This window comes from Rhinoraja longicauda, chromosome 20 (genome assembly GCF_053455715.1).
Source record: "Rhinoraja longicauda isolate Sanriku21f chromosome 20, sRhiLon1.1, whole genome shotgun sequence".
Classification (NCBI taxonomy): domain Eukaryota; kingdom Metazoa; phylum Chordata; class Chondrichthyes; order Rajiformes; family Arhynchobatidae; genus Rhinoraja; species Rhinoraja longicauda.
Genome location: NC_135972.1, coordinates 20272617 through 20292170, shown reverse-complemented (window position 1 = coordinate 20292170; position 19554 = coordinate 20272617). Strand labels below are relative to the sequence as shown.

Here is a 19554-nt window from a genome sequence, read left to right as displayed (position 1 = left end):
TAAGAATCATAAAAGTAATGTTATACGTGGGCAGATTCAACCCCCGTTCAGATGTATAATGTGCAGGCAGATCCCATTTCCCAACTCCTCCTCTAGCATGGTAGACCACATTGTTTCATGCAGATTTCAGGTTAATTCTTCAATGTGATAGAGGTTTCTGCCTCCAACACTCTTTTAGAGGATGATCGACATCCTCGTATTCTGGTTGGTGAGGGCAGAAACTAATCTTTCATCTTGTGCCTCATTTAGTTAATGTTTTCTCTCACCTCTCTCCCTCATTCCCTCTCACCTTTGGGTCCTTCCTATCTTCTCTACGCCACAGATAATTTGATGCACTTCAATTCAATCTCCCTTTTGGTCTTTGATCAAGCGTTAGATCATCTGTTCCAGTGAAACTGCAAGGCTTGGTATCAAATTTTAAAAGTCATACAGCATGGAAACTGGCCCATATCCTAAACCTTTCCTATTCATGTACCTGATGGAAGGTCGATTACCACAAATAATTACCCCTCGTGTTCCTATTAAATCTTCCCCCTCTCACCTTAAACCTATGTTCCCCGCTTCTTGATTCCCCTACTCTGGGTTAAAAAACTCTGTATTTACCCTATTCTGAATTTTGTTGAATTCCTTCGGGACATTTTAACAATGTTAAAGACACAATGAATGAAGTGTACCAACCTGAAATGTTGCCTGTCCATTCCTTCCGCAAGTGCTGCCTGACCTGCTGAGTTACTCTAGCACTTTGTGTTGTACTGTTGAACAGGTTACACGGTGTGTTCTGATTACAGGAAACACTGCAAGTAGTCGTGGCGGTGGTGCTGCAGGAGTGGTGAATGCACAGGCCTGGCAGTTTGCTGGTGGTCTTCCAGGACTAACATATTGCAACCAAGGTTGCGCCAACTCTTGGCTGGCTGATAAATTTTGTGATCAAGCTTGTAACGTCTTATCATGTGGATTCGACGCTGGTGATTGTGGACAAGGTAAGTTAAACTATGACCTCTATATCTTGGAAAGCTGGACTAGATTAATTTTAAATAGCATCAGCAAACCCTCTGGAGTTGTACAAACAATGTTAGTAATGCCAGCAATGTCTGCATCATTTCAAAGGAAAATAAGTCTTCCAAACAAGATCTCTGAAGAATTAATTTCAACATCCCATTGATGTCTGCTCCATAAATTTACATCTCTCCACCATAATAATATTTTGCAAGCTAGTTTTGAACTTAAACACTTCAAATGCGGGTTGTGATTCAGGTTCCAATGATCAGAGTAAAGCAACCTTGGATGGACTTTATCTGATCCATTTAGATTCACTTCTTAACTTCCTTTCTCTTGAATAATGTATCCATTCAATTTCTTTGTGCACTTTATCTAAAAAAATGCACAGTTTTTATATTAGCTATCTCCAGATTATTTCCAATATTTTACAAAAATGTTTTTGACTCTGTTTTTTGCACTCAATTGATTTCAGTTATGCTGAAATTGGGACAGAAATTTGATAGAAAACTATGCTGCTTAAAGGCATTTTATATTGACTTTGTTTTTTCAACTATCTTTACAGACCACTTTGATCAGATGTATGGTGTGATTCTTTTTCACAACCAGACCCATTATGTGCTTCCGAAAGGTGAGGCGTTGACTTACTTCAGTTTTGAGGGGTTTGCTAACAAGATCACAGAGGCATCATTTGTAGATAATGCAATTATTTGGCATGCCTCCGTGGCTAACAAATGGAAGACAATTCACTTGATCATGCACAGAGGAATTAATACAACCACTGTCTATTTTAATTTAACTTGCCTGGACAAAAATGATAAGGAATTTAAAATGTACCTTTCTGTGGAAGCTGACACCAGAGAAAGTCTGAAAACAAACCAAACTTCCAGTTTGAAGGAAAGAAAAGCATTAAATGTCACTGCAGCCCCACTGGAAATAGAAGTGTCATTTAAAGACATTCCTAAAGAACTGCTATACCCTAAAATTGAGGAAAGGACTTTGGATGACTTGAACATCAGCCTTCTGCTCCAATTCCAGTCTGTTAATGTATCACTTCTGCCCATTACTGCACAAAATCAATTGAAAGAATTGGATTCAAAATTGAAAGAAGGTGATATTACACTTAAAGGGTACAATCATACAAAGTTACTTATTTTGAAACTTTTTAGAAATCTTATCCATTCTTCAAAAAAGAATGAAAATGAAGGCGGGAATCAGCGCACAGGAAATATTTTGTTCAAGGATCTGGACTTCTCGGAAAAGGGATTTACTAATGCAGAGTATATGGGTGAGGATGAAAACGCTAAGAACCATTTGACAAAAGAACGTGTTGAGAATGGCCAAGCAGGAAGAAATGAACAAGCTGACAATCTAGTAACTCTGAATTCTTCCTTTACAATGAAAATGAGTGCCATGTTAAAAGATCCACCCAAGGACATCTCAGTGTTACAAAAATCAGATGTCAAACCCATCACTTCACAGAGAATTCTTAATATTCTTATTCCAAATGACAGCAGCAAATTAAAACAGGATCAGAGTGCCAACGAAATTGAAACAAAGTTCAAGGCTCAAGAGCAAAGGGTTGAAGCAAAGGGTAAAAACATCAGTATCGGACATTCCAACAGAAAACTGCATTATTACGTTGAAAATTATGCTGGCTTTCTGCCGTGGGAAAAACAAGGGTATTTTCAAGATCTGTTGGAAGTAAGTGATTTATAAAATGCACGATTCACTCAGCTGCCTGTGTAACAGAAAACTATCACAAATGAATTCCGACAAAATCACTAAATTGTTTCCAGTTATTCTGTGTTGTAGATGATAAGAGCTTTTATAAATGTGTATAGTGGAAAAGATTAGCTAAAGTTTATTGTGGGTGCCTTCGAATCGATTCAGGATAAATTATACTGGACAATAAAGAAACAGCAGAGATTTTAATATTTTGCATCTATTTTTAGGAAGGAAATAGAAGTGTTACAAATCAGGTGATTAGGAGTTTGAAGAAATTGCCTCGAGAGTTTAGAGATACAGCGCGGAAACAAGCCCTTCGGCCCATTGAGTCCGCACTGACGAACGATCACTACACATTAACACTACCCTACATACATTAGGGACAATTTACATTTATACCAAGCCAATCGACCTGCAAACCTGTACGTCTTTGGAGTGTGGGAGGAAACCGAAGATCTCGGAGAAAATCTATGCGGTCACGGGGAGAACGTACAAACTCTATATAGACAGCAACCGTAGTCAGGATCGAACCCGGGTCTCTGGTGCTGCAAGCGCTATAAGGCAGCAACTCTACCGCTTTGCCACCGTGCCGCCCTAACTGTGACAGTGTTGGAGAAATTAACAGGTTTCAAAGGCGTTAAATCCCTAGGATTTACTAGCGTTCCACGGCTTTGAAGGAGATGACAAAAGAGATAAGAGATTCACTCATCTTTACAATTCCATCAAATCTAGAATGGTTGGGACAGATATTTAGGAAAGGAGGGAAACAGAAAACTGGGAACGATAGACCAGTTAGCATGATATCAGCAGCAGTGTAAATGCTATAGTCTTTTCCTAAAGAAACTGTACAGCAGGTGCATGAATAGGAAAGGTTTAGTGGGGTGTGGGTTAAACACAGACAAATGAGACTAGCTTAGGTGGGACATCTTGGTTGGCCTGGTTAGGTCAAGGGGCCTGTTTCCGTGCTGTATGACTCTGACTCTATTTAGAAAATGATTGGATTAATCAAAGTTAACAAGGCTGTATAAAAGGATATTGTTTCACAAATTTGTCAAAAATATTTATGAATTATACCAAGCAAAAAGTAGGTAATGGAGAACTAAACTGATGCGATGTGAATGCACTCATAGGAGACTTTTGATAAACTCACATCAGAGATTATTAAAATGAAATGCACTTTATATGCCGATATTAACTGAGAATTGACAAAAGTGGCAAAAAAAGCAGGGTATTGGAATAAAGTGGTCATTTTCTACTGTGACAGGTGCTACAGGGAATTAAGCATAATTATGATTTCAAATGATGCTGAGTGGTAGCAAGTCATCTTAGAAGCTTACAGAGAAAGAGCAAGGGAAAGTAGGTTAAATGAAGCGACGAAGAAAATGTAGGTCATGTAGTTCCATCAAAAGTAGCAAAGTACATTATTTTTTTCATAGTGAGTGATTTAAAGATATCGATGTTCAAAGGGCCCTGGGTGTGGAAAGTTAGCATGCATATATGGTATGCAATTAGAAGGGTAATATGTTGGTCGTGATTATAAAAGGATTGAATGTAAAAGTAAAGACTTTGATGTTCAAAAGGTCCTAGTGTGGAAAGTTAGCATGCATACATGGTATGCAATTAGAAAGGTTGGTCTTTATTGTAAAAGGATTAAATACAAAAGTAAAAAGCTGCTTACTGAAATTATATGTCTTGCCAAAGCCATATCTGTAGATTGCATGCAGTTCTGTTCTGACTACCCGAGGAAGGACATAAATAAAAATTAAAAACAATTCAAATGCTGGAAATCAGAAATAAAAACAGGAAATTCTCAACGCACAGTAGATAGGCACTATCTGTGGAAAGAGTAACAGAACTGGGAAAGAGAGAAATCTAACCTGTTCCCTTAAAAGGGATCAAAAAATTAGCGCATAGATTTAAAATAATTGGAACATGATTTAAAGAAGTTTCCCCCCCCCCCCCAGTAGGAGTCTGTTAGACCTCAGTAACTCATCACATTGAAATGGAAACTCTTTGTGTACTTGAGTCCTGACCAGCAGAACTGTGGACCAGCACAGGCACCATGAGCCAAATGGTCTTGGCGTCTGGTAGTAAGTTTAAAAATGACCTCGGGCAAATTGTGCTTTAACACAAAGGTGGCTGCATTTGTTGACACAAAGAACTGCTGGTTTACAAAAAAACTCAGCGAGTCAGGCAGCATCTCTGGAGAACTGGATAGGCAACGTTTCATTCTGAAGACGGGTCCTAAATGTCGTCCATCCGTGTTCTTCTGAGATGCCGCAAAGTGCTGGAGTAACTCAGCAGGCCCACAGCATTTCTGGAGAACATGGATAGGTCGGGAACATTGACACTGAAGAAGCGTCTTGACCCAAAACAAAACCTATCCATGTTTCCCAGTGGCTGCCTGACCCGCTGAGTTGCTCAAGCACTTTGTGTCATTTTTTGTTTGAGTTTGTCTTACTCTTCCTAACTATACCCTTGATTGGTTCTATAAAATGAGGGATATATAATTCCATCTGAGGACATAAGAACAACTTAATTGCAAATCTGGAATGTGTTTTGATCCTGTCCATGTTGAATTGAAGACTAACCCTTAGTAATGTGTTTATAATTCTCTGTTAAAAATATATTAGTTCACATCTGAAGATACCTAAGCATACAAGTTTTAAAATTAAAATCTCATGAGCTCTAACATCTTATTTTAGGAGAAGGCAAAGCTGGAGAAGGCGTATGCATATTACACTGACAGTAAACAAATGGGAAGAAAACTCCAGGACACGTTTGCAGACTCACTGCGCTATGTGAATAAACTTCTCAATACCAAATTTGGATTTGCTTCTCGTAAGGTTCCTGCTCACATGCCTCACATGATTGATCGTGTTATCATGAGTGATCTTCAAGATCTGTGAGATATTGTCAATTTTGTTTCTTCAAGCTTTCATTTTTTAAAATAAATTCACTATTTTGTGATTCCATTTTTTTGCTGTAATGTATTCTAATACTAATTTGTACAGGAGCATAATTTTTTTTAATTGCATGGTTGTAATATTCCCTTTTTGTTAGCCTTATAGTACTTTGAATTCGCAAGATCGTCTTGCTGGGAAAAGTTATGGTATTAATATACCATCTAATGTACCAGTCTAAAATCTTGATTAAAAATAAGTATTAAATGTTTGCACATCATTTTTCTGTGCGCATGTTGTATCGTCAGCTTGCATGTGAGGGTTTTTTTTTCGTAAATCAGCTTGTTTGTGGCTATAGCCATACTTAAAACCTGGCATGAAATAATGCAAGAAACCTCTAGGATTACAGTGAAGGGTAGAATTGGACTTGCCTTCATGATCTTTTTTGTTCTCAGCATAGTCGAAAATCCTTGCATATGAGATTATTTTGAGTGAAGTTTTATGGCAACAAATTGTACAGGAATCTTAAGGCATCCGGCACCAGTAATTTGAGAGAGCAGACACAAGGAATTACTTTACAAAATAAGACACACAATGCTGGAGTATCTTGGCGGGTCAGGCAGCATCTCTGCAGAGCATTGATAGGTGACATTTCAGGACTCTTCAGAGAGGAGATGTGGGAAAACTGGAAAAACATATATGGATGGATGATTTGGTCATTTTTCTAATGATGTAATGTTTTGATTCGCTTGGAACCAGCATCATTTTGTTCACTTACAGAATTTATTTATTTTTCTGATAGTTTTCCAGAGGCCTTTGACAAGTCTTCTGACCATAAGGTTCGTCATTCTGAGGACATGCAGTTTGCATTTTCCTATTTTTACTACGTAATGAGTGCACTACAGCCATTAAACCTATCCGATGTTTTTGATGAGATTGACACCGATCGATCAGGAATCCTCTCTGATCGGGAAATCAGGACGTTGGCAACCAGGATTCATGAACTTCCCCTGAGCTTGCAGGTAAAACCTCTATATTCTATTCAGGTTGCTGTTTTGTGTGATTTAAGTGGCGAGCAAATTCAGTGTGTGTTGGTGCAGATTTTTTGTTGACAACAAGATTATCGATGCTTGGGCCTACTGCACTGTTTCTAGCAGTGAGACTTTCAGTTGATCAGATGATGGGGCTCTGTGATCACATTTGGCTTGCTAATGCATTGTTCAAAACACCAATGATTTTTCTTTTTCAAAAATCTGCAATCAGCATGAAAATGAGAGAAAAAATCAACATTTAAAATGAATATATTTCATTCACAAACAAACACTGAGGTAACACCCATGATAATCTACTTTAGTAATGCTGAAGGCCCAGTTGGTTAGTTGCTGCCTCACGTCGCCAGCGACCTGGGTTCAATCCTGCCTGTGTAGAATTTGCACATTCTCCCTGTGACTGCCTGGGTTTTCTCTGGGTGCTCCGGTTTTCGCCCACATCCTCAGGATGTGGGGGTGTTTGTAGGTTAATTGGCCTCTGTAAATTACCCCGAGTGTGTAGGGAGTGGATACGAAAGTGGGATAACATAGAATAGTGTGAACAGGAGATCGATGGTCAACGTGAGCTGAATACTAAGCTGGGGGGTAGTGTGAATTGTGAGGAAGATGCAATAAGGCTGCAGGGTGACTTGGACAGGTTGTGTGAATGGGCGGACACATGGCAGATGCAGTTTAATGTAGATAAGTGTGAGGTTATTCACTTTGGAAGTAAGAATAGAAAGGCAGATTATTATCTGAATGGTGTCAAGTTAGGAGGAGGGGGAGTTCAACGAGATCTGGGTGTCCTAGTGCATCAGTCAATGAAAGGAAGCATGCAGGTACAGCAGGCAGTGAAGAAAGCCAATGGAATGTTGGCCTTCATAACAAGAGGAGTTGAGTATAGGAGCAAAGAGGTCCTTCTACAGTTGTACCGGGCCCTGGTGAGACCGCACCTGGAGTACTGTGTGCAGTTTTGGTCTCCAAATTTGAGGAAGGATATTCTTGCTATGGAGGGCGTGCAGCGTCGGTTCACTAGGTTAATTCCCGGAATGGCGGGACTGTCGTATGTTGAAAGGCTGGAGCGATTGGGCTTGTATACACTGGAATTTAGAAGGATGAGGGGGGATCTTATTGAAACATATAAGATAATTAGGGGATTGGACACATTAGAGGCAGGAAACATGTTCCCAATGTTGGGGGAGTCCAGAACAAGGGGCCACAGTTTAAGAATAAGGGGTAGGCCATTTAGAACGGAGATGAGGAAGAACTTTTTCAGTCAGAGAGTGGTGAAGGTGTGGAATTCTCTGCCTCAGAAGGCAGTGGAGGCCAGTTCGTTGGATGCTTTCAAGAGAGAGATGGATAGAGCTCTTAAGGATAGCGGAGTGAGGGGGTATGGGGAGAAGGCAGGAATGGGGTACTGATTGAGAGTGATCAGCCATGATCGCATTGAATGGCGGTGCTGGCTCGAAGGGCTGAATGGCCTACTCCTGCACCTATTGTCTATTGTCTATTGAATGGTCAGTTTCCCTGCCGTATCTCTAAAACTAAAACGTCTGCTTTCCTTTTTTGGGCAAGCCAATCTTTCCCACTATCCTTGTGTGTGCCCAATGGAAACATTTCCTGGCCTGCAGGAGTCTCTGATGCACCATTTGACTTCCACTGGCATGTTACTTTATTGTGGTGGAAGGTTGCACTTTAACCAACATTGAGAATGCTAAACATCTGCTCAGTTAAGTGTTTGAAACCTGGCAGATATGAGTGAATCTGCTGGCTTTTAAATGAAAGGTATAGGGCATTGCATTAATAAGAACATTTCGTTTTTATTAATTTTATTTCCCGGTCCCGAAGCGTCACCTATCCATGTTCTCCTGATATGCTGACTGACCTGCTGAGTTACTCCACCACTTTGTGTCTTTTGTTTTTGCAGTTCTGTATGGAGCATAGAACAGTACAGCACAGGAACAGGCCCTTTGGTCTGCTTCCAAGCATGTTGCCAATTTAACTGCACATCTGCCTGCACATCCCTCCTTTCCCTATCTGTTAACATGCCGGTCGGTCTAAATGCTTCTTAAACATTTCTATCGTATCTTCTTCCACCACTTTCCCAGGCCATATATGTTGCAGACACCGACTATTCTCTCCCTCTTTTTTTGCACCCAAAAAAGCTTGCTGACCATATTTAGTTGATTGTTTTACTGAAACAGGATTGAGGGTATATGTTTCTTGTGAACAGTCAGCATTTCTTGTCTATTAATTGCTATTTTTTATTAATATTCAGGATTTAACCAGTTTGGAACAAATGCTTATCAATTGCTCAAAAATACTTCCTGCAAATGAAACTCATATCGACAGAGATTCTTCCACCCAGGAGGCTTATTATGACCCGAACTTGGTAAGAACTGCAAGAATACTAATCCACACACCTTGATTGATCTAATATGATCAACTTTGTGCTTCTAAAATTAAATACTTCTGTTGATGAAATTGTTTTTTGGTGTTCACCCAACCAAAGCAATGGGCTGAATAGTTATTTCATCAGTTCTATTGCTAATGTGCTAATGAGCCACACCAGCATGATCCAGGGAAATTGAGTTATATTTTCACTTTGTAATAAAATTGAACTGGATACTGGTTTGCACTAAAGATAGATACAAAATGCTGATGTAACTCAAATTGTGTCTATCTTGGCCCGACCCGAATTACTCCAGTATTTTGTGTCTTTCTCACTTAGTTTCACTTTGTTCATTTTCGAAGTACACCTCCATTTCACAGAGATTGCATTCAATGGTTCACGTGTACTTTATTGAACACGGTCCCTCTGTGAAATGAGGGTGGAAAATGGACAAAGTGAAAATATTCGCCCAAATCTTGGCATGATAGATGAATTTCAGGAAGGCCCTTAAATTGGTGACGAGAACCTTGGGGAAAGAATTCCAGAACATTTACATTTAATGTAGTCACTGGATAGAATTACTTTCATGTTTACTTAGCATACTGTGACATCAATGTGGCAAACATTCTTCTTTCCTTTCAGTAACATTTGAATGTCTTTACATATCTTGCTTTCTGCAGCCTGCAGTAACTAAAGGACTTGTGATCAACTGCAAACCAATCACTGATCGGATCCGTAAGGCTTACAAGGACAAAAATAAATACAAGTATTTACAGAGCTTTCCATCTGGTTTTCCTCTTCGAAGTGGTATTTTTAGATGATAAAACCCAAATTATGTATTGGAGGAATAAGGAACTGCAAATAGACACAAAGTTGGAGCAGCATCTCTGGAGAGAAGGAATGGGTGGCGTTTCGGGTCGAGACCCTTCTTCACAGGACCGCGGCTCCAAAAACGTCTTCAACAAGAAACTGCAGATGCTGGTTTACCAAGGAAGGACACAAAATGCTGGAGTGACATTATCATAGAGGGAGAGCAGTGAGAGAGGGTCCCACATAACTCCCATTCTGCCATGACCTCCCAGTCTTTGTTCTGTCCCTCCACTCTTGTAACTTTCTTTCTCCCACCCCAGCAATCAGTCTGAAGAAGGATCCTGACCCAAAACATCACCTAGACATATTTTCCAGTGATGCTGCCTGACCCGCTGAGTTACTCCAGTACTTTGTGTCTTTTCAAATTGTGTATTTTTCAATTATACTGATTTGTAACAAAAAGTATTTGCAGACTCGTAACAAAAATTATTTTATTTTTATGTTATGACTTGGATGATGTTTCTAAAAGGAATTTAAAATATATGTTTTCATTTTGAGCGATGTGTCAACATCAGGCACCCCAGGATTAGAGAAAGTGAACACTATTTAGTGTGAAAGCTTCTTTGCCCAAGAAATGCTCCAATCTTCAATAAACTAAAGTTGCTTAATCGCCAATTGTAATAGGAAGCATGAATGAATACAAGTTTCTCAATTTTGGCTGAAATGCCCAATTTATGCTTTTAAGCAAGATCAATGATAGCAATATTAATTTTCACGTTGGATTATTATCATTAGCTCAGATGGGATTTTATCCCACTGGAGTAGATTAGAATCAAACATAAGCATTCTTCATGCAGTGACTCTTGTTCGTCCTTTAGTGGCGATTTACTTGTTTGCAGTTTAATATTCCTGCCTGCTGGGAAACGTCATGTGAGAACTTTGAAAGAGATATATGTGCAGAGGTTTTTCATATAGTTTTACATTTGTGTGTTTTAATAGCCTGTGCCATGCTTGTTCGGCACCTATTGTTCTCCACTCAGAATTTGAATAGGTAAGGAGTAACATTAAGCATTTTGAGGAAGAGTTTCCAAATTAATTTCCTCTTTTTATATGCACAGGTTTGAAATCATGGGAGAAGAAGAGATAGCTTTTAAAATGATTCGCACAAATGTTTCTCATGTGGTTGGACAATTGGATGACATCCGAAGAAATCCCAGGTATATTTGCAAGAATAACCATGGCAATCCCTCCTGATTCAGGGACAGTTTCTTCCCAGCTGTTTGGGACCGCAAGAAATTACAGAGAGTTGTGATCGTAGCCCAGATCATCACAAACCAAACTTTCTTCCGTTGACTCCTTCTGTACCATTCACTGCCTCGGCAAGGCCACCAACATAATCAAGGACCAGTCTCACCCCGGTCGCTCCCTCTTCTCCCCTCTCCATCAGGCAAGAGGTACAGAAATGTGAAAATGCACACCTCCAGATTCAGGGACAATTTCTTCCCAGCTATTATCAGGCAACTGAACCATCCTATCACCAACTAGAGAGAGGTCCTGACCGACCATCTACCTCATTGGAGCCACTCAGACTGTACTGGACTCTATCTTGCACTAAATGATATTCCCGTTATCCTGTTTCTGTACACATGGACGGCTCGATTGTAATCATGTATAGTCTTTCCACTAGATAGCATGCAACAAAAAAGTTTTTTCACTACCTTGGTACACATGATAATAAACTAAACTATCAATACTTTCTTTACATTGTTTGAAATGCTGTACAATATTTAAATACATTATTTTGAATTGTGTAACCACTAAGAATACATTGTATGGCCTCGATATGTGTGCCAGGTTCTGTGACAATAGCGAAAGGCAAATGGTACATGAGGGGGATCCAGGAGAAAACCTATCCTAATCTTGACACACCTCATTTGCTGCAACGTTATATGTGAATAAGATGTGAATTACTTAAAAAAAGTAAGGGAAATGTGCTTTATTTTTCATGTGACAGTTTGTCAACTTTGTAAACTTAGCGTATGTTTGAATAGATGGAGAGGAGAAGCTCCAAATTGATTCTTGCAGATGTGTAAAAAGGTTTTTGCATCAAAGTTGACTGTGATCACTAACAAGATTGCACTGAAGTTATGCAATGTCAGATTCATGAAATAGAACTAAGAAAGTTGTATGACAACTCAGTAGTTGGTGTGCAGTGAAATCGGGCAAATAATACATATTGAAAAAATGTTGGGAAAATTTTATGGATATTCAAAGGATATTTGGTAAGCCGCTTAAAAGGAAGATGCTTGATAAAGCTGAGATTGGTGTTAAAAAGTGTGTAAACATAATATCATCTGGGGAAAATTGTCAAAAGATTAGTGAGTAGCAAGGACCAAAAGGTAAGAAATTGATGACAAAAATTGATTGCTCATATCATATCATATCATATATATACAGCCGGAAACAGGCCTTTTCGGCCCACCAAGTCCGTGCCGCCCAGCGATCCCCGTACATTAACACTATCCTACACCCACTAGGGACAATTTTTACATTTACCCAGCCAATTAACCTACATACCTGTACGTCTTTGGAGTGTGGGAGGAAACATATAAATAACTTGTTTGCACCAGAAACAGATGAAAAAACAGAATCCATAATAATCTTTAAAACAGATAAATGCATAAAAATGTGTAACGGTTGTGGAGTAAGGACTTGCAATGATAGACTTTTCTACAGAGATAATGAAAACCAAGCATATTGCGTGTGATTTTTACCTTAACATGCACATCCAACATTCAGCAAGACCTATATTGGGAACTTAATAACCTTAAACATAGTGTAGAAAATTGTTATGCAGCATAAATGATCTAGGTGTGTGAGGGCGTGGGGGAAATCTCACAGAGGAAGCATCTAGACTAAATGAGATCCATATCAAGAATGTGCATTCGAGTCGATGATTGGTTTGTGGCAGTGGCATACCTTAAAATATATTGAATCTCTCTCTTAAATATGCTGCAAATAATGACCCTTGAAGAATATTCAATGTGCTGTTCAAATATATAATGAACGATCATTTAGCCCTCGTTTTAATTGTGCTTCTTTGTGTTCCAACAGGAAATTTATTTGTTTAAATGACAACATTGATCACAATCAAAAGGATGGAGCCACAGTGAAGGCAGTGCTTCGAGATTTCTACGAGTCACTGTTCCCCGTGGCATCCCAGTTTGAGCTGTCAAGGGAGTACCGCAACCGGTTTCTCCATATGCATGAGCTTCGGGAATGGTGAGTGAAGCAAAGAGAGTAATATGTTTACAAGAACGTAGTGTCTATTCCTTTTCTCCTGAGATGTTGCCTGTCCCATTGAGTTGCTCCAGCATTTTGTGTCTATCGTTGATTTAAACCAGCATCTGCAGTTCTTTCCTACACATCTGTAGTTCCTTCCTACATAATAGGTTTATAAAGTGTTTTCTTTTTGTTTGGGGTACCTACCCATTTTAATTGGAAACACCAAGGGTGGTAGATGTATGGACTAGCTGCCGGAGGAGATAGTTAAGGCAGGTACTATCATAATGTTTAAGAGATATTCTGGACAGGTACATGGATAAGAAAGGTTTAGAGGGATATGGGCCAAACTCACGCAGATGGGACTAGTGTAAATGGGGTATGTTGGTCGGCTTGGGCAAGTTGGACCGAAGGGCCTATGACAAATGTTTATTGTTCAGAATTCTCATTTCATGCTTCGTACTTCAATTTTATTTCTCTCATTGAACCTGCTGGTTTGGGTGTATCTCTCAACTCGCTAATCCTGACATCATCGGGGAGCAGCTTCGTAGGAAGATATGTAGACTGCAACTTTACGCCAGCCTAAGAACTTGCCTGGGTTTTGTAATCCCAGGGAACCATGCCTTGATGGGCTTTTAAAAAACATTATAATTTGGTTTCAATCACAGGGCAGGACGGCACGGTGGTGCAGCGGCAGAGTGGCTCCCTTGCATGTGCATGATGGTCCATGCTGCATCTCTAAAACTAAAACTAAAATATGGCAGTAGACTACACCTCACCAGCAAGTCCCCCGGAGACTTGGAGTGCGGTCTTGCTGGGGGTCTGGGTGAGATTTTTAGACCCTCACTGGTCAGACATTATGTAGCATATGATTGGAGGATGGCAAATGTCATTCCTCACTTTAAGAAGGGCAGGGAAATGCCTGGTAATTGCAGGCAAGAGTCTAATATGTGGACACAAGGAACTGCAGATGCTGGTTTACAAAAAAAGAGGCAAAATGCTGGAGTAACTCAGCGGGTTAGGCAGCGTTTCAACTTTTCCCTTTATTTCCGCTTATACAAAATAAAACCATGTCAAAGCTCACTTGACCAGTGGTAATCAGTTTATCTCGGAGGGGAATGAGCCATCTTTGGCCTATTTACACTCACTGTTAATAAGTTTGATTACAGACTATTACACAACTATTTATAAACACCAGGGTAATGTTATGGTAATTTTGATTCTAAAATACATTGTGTTTTATTAATATACAAAGGGCAGTGATTTATCGGAGCCAAACCATTCCAACCGTTTAATTTGCTAGGAAGTTTATAATTCCAATTGTCAACACTACAAAATAGATGGAAGTTTGTTAGGTCTCTATGATTAGTCATAGATTCATAAAAGATGGAAACAGGCCCTTCAGCCCAACTTGCCCATGCTGTTCAAAGTGTTCCATCTACGATAGTCCCACTTGCCTGTGTTTGGCCCATATCCCTCTAAACCTTTCCTATTCAGGAAAAAAAATACTCTTCAGGTTCCTATTAGATCTTTCTCCCCTGACCTTGAGCCTATGTCCTCAGATTCTGGATTCCCCTCCTCTGGGTAAAAGCCTGAATTCACAGTGGAAGGTTTTGTTTTACATGTTTTAAGACATGTTGTCTTTTTCTGTTTTACATGCTGATATGCACACACGCACACCACCACACACAACCACATACACACCAAACATCTGCAAAAAGTAACGGGGAAGATACAGAGTGCAGAATATAGTTGTCGGCACGGTACTGCATCAGTTCCATTGACAAAGTCCGATGTCCGTAATGGGGTAGAGGTGAATTGGACAATATGACAGTTAAAATATTAAAGATGTTGTCTTTTCCTAAAAAATCAGTGTAGTAATTTTGATCATTAGAGTTCTTTTCAGTCTTAGTCGGGGTGGCACGGTGGTGCAGCGATAGAGTTGCTCCCTTACAGGGCCAGAGACCCGGGGTTCGATCCTGACTACGGGTGTTTATATGGAGTTTGTACGTTCTCCCTATGAGCTGCATGGGTTTTTTTTCCAGTTTCTTCCCACATCCCAAAGACGTACAGGTTTGTAAGGTTAACTGGCTTGGTAAAATTGTAAAGTGTCCCTAGGATAGTGTTAGTGACACTTAATGTTCACTGGTCAGCCTGGACACGGTGGGCCGAAGGGCTTGTTTCCATGCTGTATCTCCAAACTAAATTAAACAAAAAACATTGTGATGAATGAAAGAATGAACAAAAATAAAAGAGCATTAAAAATGTAGATGCTGGGCCAAATAGCCCATGTGAACAGACCTGGATTTGGCTTGAAGTAGACACAAAGTTAAAAGCTGATGTTTCGCGGCTGCAGTGATGCAAAGTTTCAAGAGTCAATTAGTTGTAAGGCCTACTGTTTGTAGTTAAAGTAATTAACTATAATGATTCTGAATGTTTCCCTGCAGGAGAGCATACAGAGACAAGTTGAAGTTCTGGACACATTGTGTGCTCGTGACTCTAATTGTTTTCACAATTTCTTCCTTCTTTGCTGAACAGGTGGGTAAACCTTAAATGTTCATAGATACGCTCAAGTACAGGTAGATCTGCTCTAATGTGATAGTTGCCTTAAAATTAGCGACATTAAACTGAACCACATTAAATGAGACCAAAGAATGCCACCTTTGCCTCCCCGTTGATATGATGCAACTCACATCTGGTGTCAGATCTGAGGGGAATCTGAGCAAGGCTGGGCCTCAGCACTGCGCTCAGAGTCTGTCAATCCGTGCAGGAGCTGCTGAAATCCAACCCAACATAATGATGTCTGTAATTCCCATTACACCAGGAAGGGTCCTGACCCGAAATGTCCCATATCCATGTTCTTCACAGATGCTGCCTGACCCGCTGAATTACTGTAGCACTTTGTGTTCTACAGCTGCTATTGAGGGACTACAGCGTAGGTTCACGAGGTTAATTCCCGGGATGGCGGGACTGTCATATGATGAAAGAATGGAACGACTCGGCTTGTATGGGCTGGAATTTAGAAGGATGAGAGAGGATCTTATAGAGACACGTAAAATTATTAAGGGATTCGACACGCTAGATGCAGGAAACATGTTCCCGATGTTGGAGTCCAGAACCAGGGGCCGCAGTTTAAGAATTAAGGGGTAGGCCATTGAGAACTGAGATGAGGAAAAACGTTTTCACCCAGAGACTTGTGAATTTGTGGAATTCTCTGCCTCAGAAGGCAGTGGAGGCCGACTCACTAGATGCATTCAAAAGAGAGTTAGATGGAGCTCTTGGGGCAAGTGGAATCAAGGGATATGGGAAGAAGGCAGGAGGAATGGGGTACTGATTGTGGAAGATCAGCCTTGATCACATTGAATGGCAGTGCTGGCTCGAAGGGCCAAATGGCCTACTCCTGCACCTATTTTTTATGTATCTATGGTGCTGTGGTTGGCAAATTGTAAGAAACTATGTAGTTAGTGTCATGCCTTCATGTAAACAGGCCCTTCAGCCCAACCTGCCCATGCTGACCAACATCCCCCATCTACACTATATCCACCTGCCTGTGTTTGGCCCATATCCCTCCAAGCCTTTCCTAAGTATGTATTCGTCTAAATGTTTCTTAAACATTTCAATAGTACCTGCAGTTCTTAATCTCCCTCTGATTAGTCACTGACTAATACATCATTTTGTTCAGTGCAGAAATAAAAAGCTGCACAATTAAACATTTCACACAAAATTAATAATGACCTACCATATTGTGGATAAACTCAGTGCCTGCCTTAATGTAGTTTTGCGTGATCTATTGCTCCCTGCAGTTATCTAAGTGCAGGCAATTATATTGTGGTTTAGCTCTAAAAAAGATTTTGTAAGATTTGGAGCGGCACAGTGGTGCAGCGGTAGAGTTGCTGCCTCATAGCGTCAGAGACCCGGGATCGATCCTGACTACAGGTGCTATCTATTCCTCCCACACCTCAGAGGAGCATGTTTGTAGGTTAATTGGCTTCTGTAAATTGTCCCGTGTGTAGGATAGAACTAGTGCATGGGCAATCATTGGTCTGCGCAGACTCGGTGGGCCAAAGGGCCTGTTTCTACGCTGTAGCTCTAAACTAAACTAAGATTGCTTACTGTTTTTATTTCAGTTAATTGCACTAAAACGCAAAGTTTTCCCAAGAAGGCGAGTACACATGAATGTCGCTCTTGACCGAAGCAGCGTGTAGGGACAGAACGATGCTTCGACATTGTTAATGCACTATTCAGACATTTGTCCTGCAAGAACAAGAAAATATTTGGCAGGATGAGTTAAATAACTGACGGAAGCAAACAAGTCTCTGACTGACTCAAAGGGACGGACGTGGGTAATTAATTACCCAGGAAACTAGCAGACCAGGGGTCTGGAACGCTTGACTCCAGAACGTGAGCATTCTCGCTGAATGCCAGAGATGGGATCGTGTTTGGTTGTTGCCCCTTGGGGATTCTCTCAAAAGTTATTGAAAGCATGAAAATAAATCGCAAGAATCCCAGAACAAGGATGACAAATCGATATCACAAAGGAAATTGTTGGAGCCATCTCCACACGACTCATTGATGTACCACTCCGTGTAAGATGCACCATCCTACTCTGCAGAAAAGGTGTTGAACTGTTTCAGACTGAAACGTTAAATGACTGCACTATATATATTTTTTAAATGGATCTCTTTTCTCCCTGCAATATATTGTAAAATAAGGTGGTTGTAGTGTTGCTTTGAGGTCTGCAAAGAACCTGCATTGTTGATTCTAGTGCCAGGTCCCGTACGGGGTGTGGATCTGTGCATCAGACTTGGTTACAGTACATCTAATGTAATGCTGTAACTATGGGTACATTGCAGTTGATCTACAAAGTGGCTACATGGTGGTGCAGGCATCTTGCGTATTACGCCGGGGTTTTGTTATTGAAAAGCAGCGCATAATTCAAGTTAAACAGATACATGACTACACTGCCAGGCTGTACATTTGAGTGTGTTACTCCATAATTATGAGCGCGTAAATCAGGCTTTGGTAATAAATGAACAAGTGCGTTACTTCAAAAACACATAAATCAAACAGACCTAAAACTCGAGGTGCCTGTACTTCTATTTTAATGTGAAATACATTAGATGATTTATTTTAACGTCCTATAAAAAGTTTGAATGTTTAAATCTAACCTCATCTTTCACTCCAGTCACTAGCCTTCCACACGGCTCTGTACCCAAGTACCTGTTGTGGTTGGTGCAGGTTACAGTGGCCAGCGTTAGATCTTTATTTATTTTGTAGTTTGAGTAGGTTAAAGCCAAATTTTATTGTGTTTCTTGGATGTTTGAGGTGATCTGTTTTTACTGGAGAGCCATTTTTATACTTTTCACAGCAATTGGTGTTATATCTCTGTGCAGTGTGAATACATGTACGATTGTTCACTTTTTCTGGTCATTGAATTCAAAATAAAATGTTGGCAGCAAGATGGTGACTAATGTTCAGATTTCAAATACAAATACCCTTCTTTCACCACTGTGTCAGCGCACTCATCTATCAGAAACTGCTTCCCTTGTCTTGAATTAAATCTTGGAATATTGCCATTGTTCATTTTAGTGAGTACTTGAAGCAGGCTCACATCAAACATGTAGCCATTTAATAGCAGTAAAAGATCCCAAGGCAGCTCTGCATGCTGTCATACAGCAGTCATGGGTTTATTTTTAGCAATGATGTATTTTCATGGACTCGTAATGAAATTGTGGAAACATTTGACAGTTGTTGGTGTTCTTCACTTTGATTCTTTCATCTGATATCCTTTGAATCAGTTCCATCACATTGAGCCGTGATTACCTGATCAAATTAATTCTGTCTGTAATCACACAGGCCAGCGTGGCAGTCAGTCACAGTGATACAGCATGGAAGCAGGCTCTTCAGCCCAACTTGACCATGATCACTAAGATGCCCCATCTACACTTCATTGTCACATCCCATTTGCCCACGTTTGGCCCATAACACTCTAAACGCATCCTATCCATGTACCTGTCCAAATGTTTATTAGTTTATTATTTAGTTTATTATTTAGCACCACCCTCTGAGGGAAACAGTTGCCCTTCACATTATAGAATCATACGACACAGAAACAGGCCCTTCAGCCCAACCTGCCCCATGCTGACCAAGATGCCCCATCTACACTAGTCCCATCTGATAGCGTTTGGCGCATATCCCTCTAAACCTTTCCAATCCATGTACCTGTCCAAATGTCTTTTAAATGTTGTTATAGTACCTGCCTCAACTACATCCTCTGGCAGCTTGTTCCATACACCCACCACTTATGACAACACCAATTGTGTTGTCATAAGCAGCCTCTGGGGATGAGGGGCAGCTGGTGTTTGCAAGTTGGGGGTTGTGTACCTCCCCTGTTTCTGCTCCTGCTCTGAAGACC

At 40.3% G+C, this 19554-nt stretch overlaps 1 protein-coding gene across 1 annotated transcript in view; it reads left to right on the top strand.

Annotated features, from left to right (window-relative positions):
- Positions 1-18838, top strand: part of gnptab (N-acetylglucosamine-1-phosphate transferase subunits alpha and beta) — a 45590-nt gene extending 26752 nt beyond the window's left edge. The window contains exons 13-22 of the mRNA XM_078417118.1: positions 789-980; positions 1562-2700; positions 5430-5629; positions 6430-6649; positions 8934-9047; positions 9728-9813; positions 10976-11074; positions 12972-13139; positions 15587-15677; positions 17267-18838. Of these exons, the coding sequence (XP_078273244.1) occupies positions 789-980; positions 1562-2700; positions 5430-5629; positions 6430-6649; positions 8934-9047; positions 9728-9813; positions 10976-11074; positions 12972-13139; positions 15587-15677; positions 17267-17344 (2387 nt within the window). The 3' untranslated portion in view covers positions 17345-18838. The remainder of the gene's footprint in view (positions 1-788; positions 981-1561; positions 2701-5429; positions 5630-6429; positions 6650-8933; positions 9048-9727; positions 9814-10975; positions 11075-12971; positions 13140-15586; positions 15678-17266) is intronic.
- Positions 18839-19554: the final 716 nt, after the last annotated feature.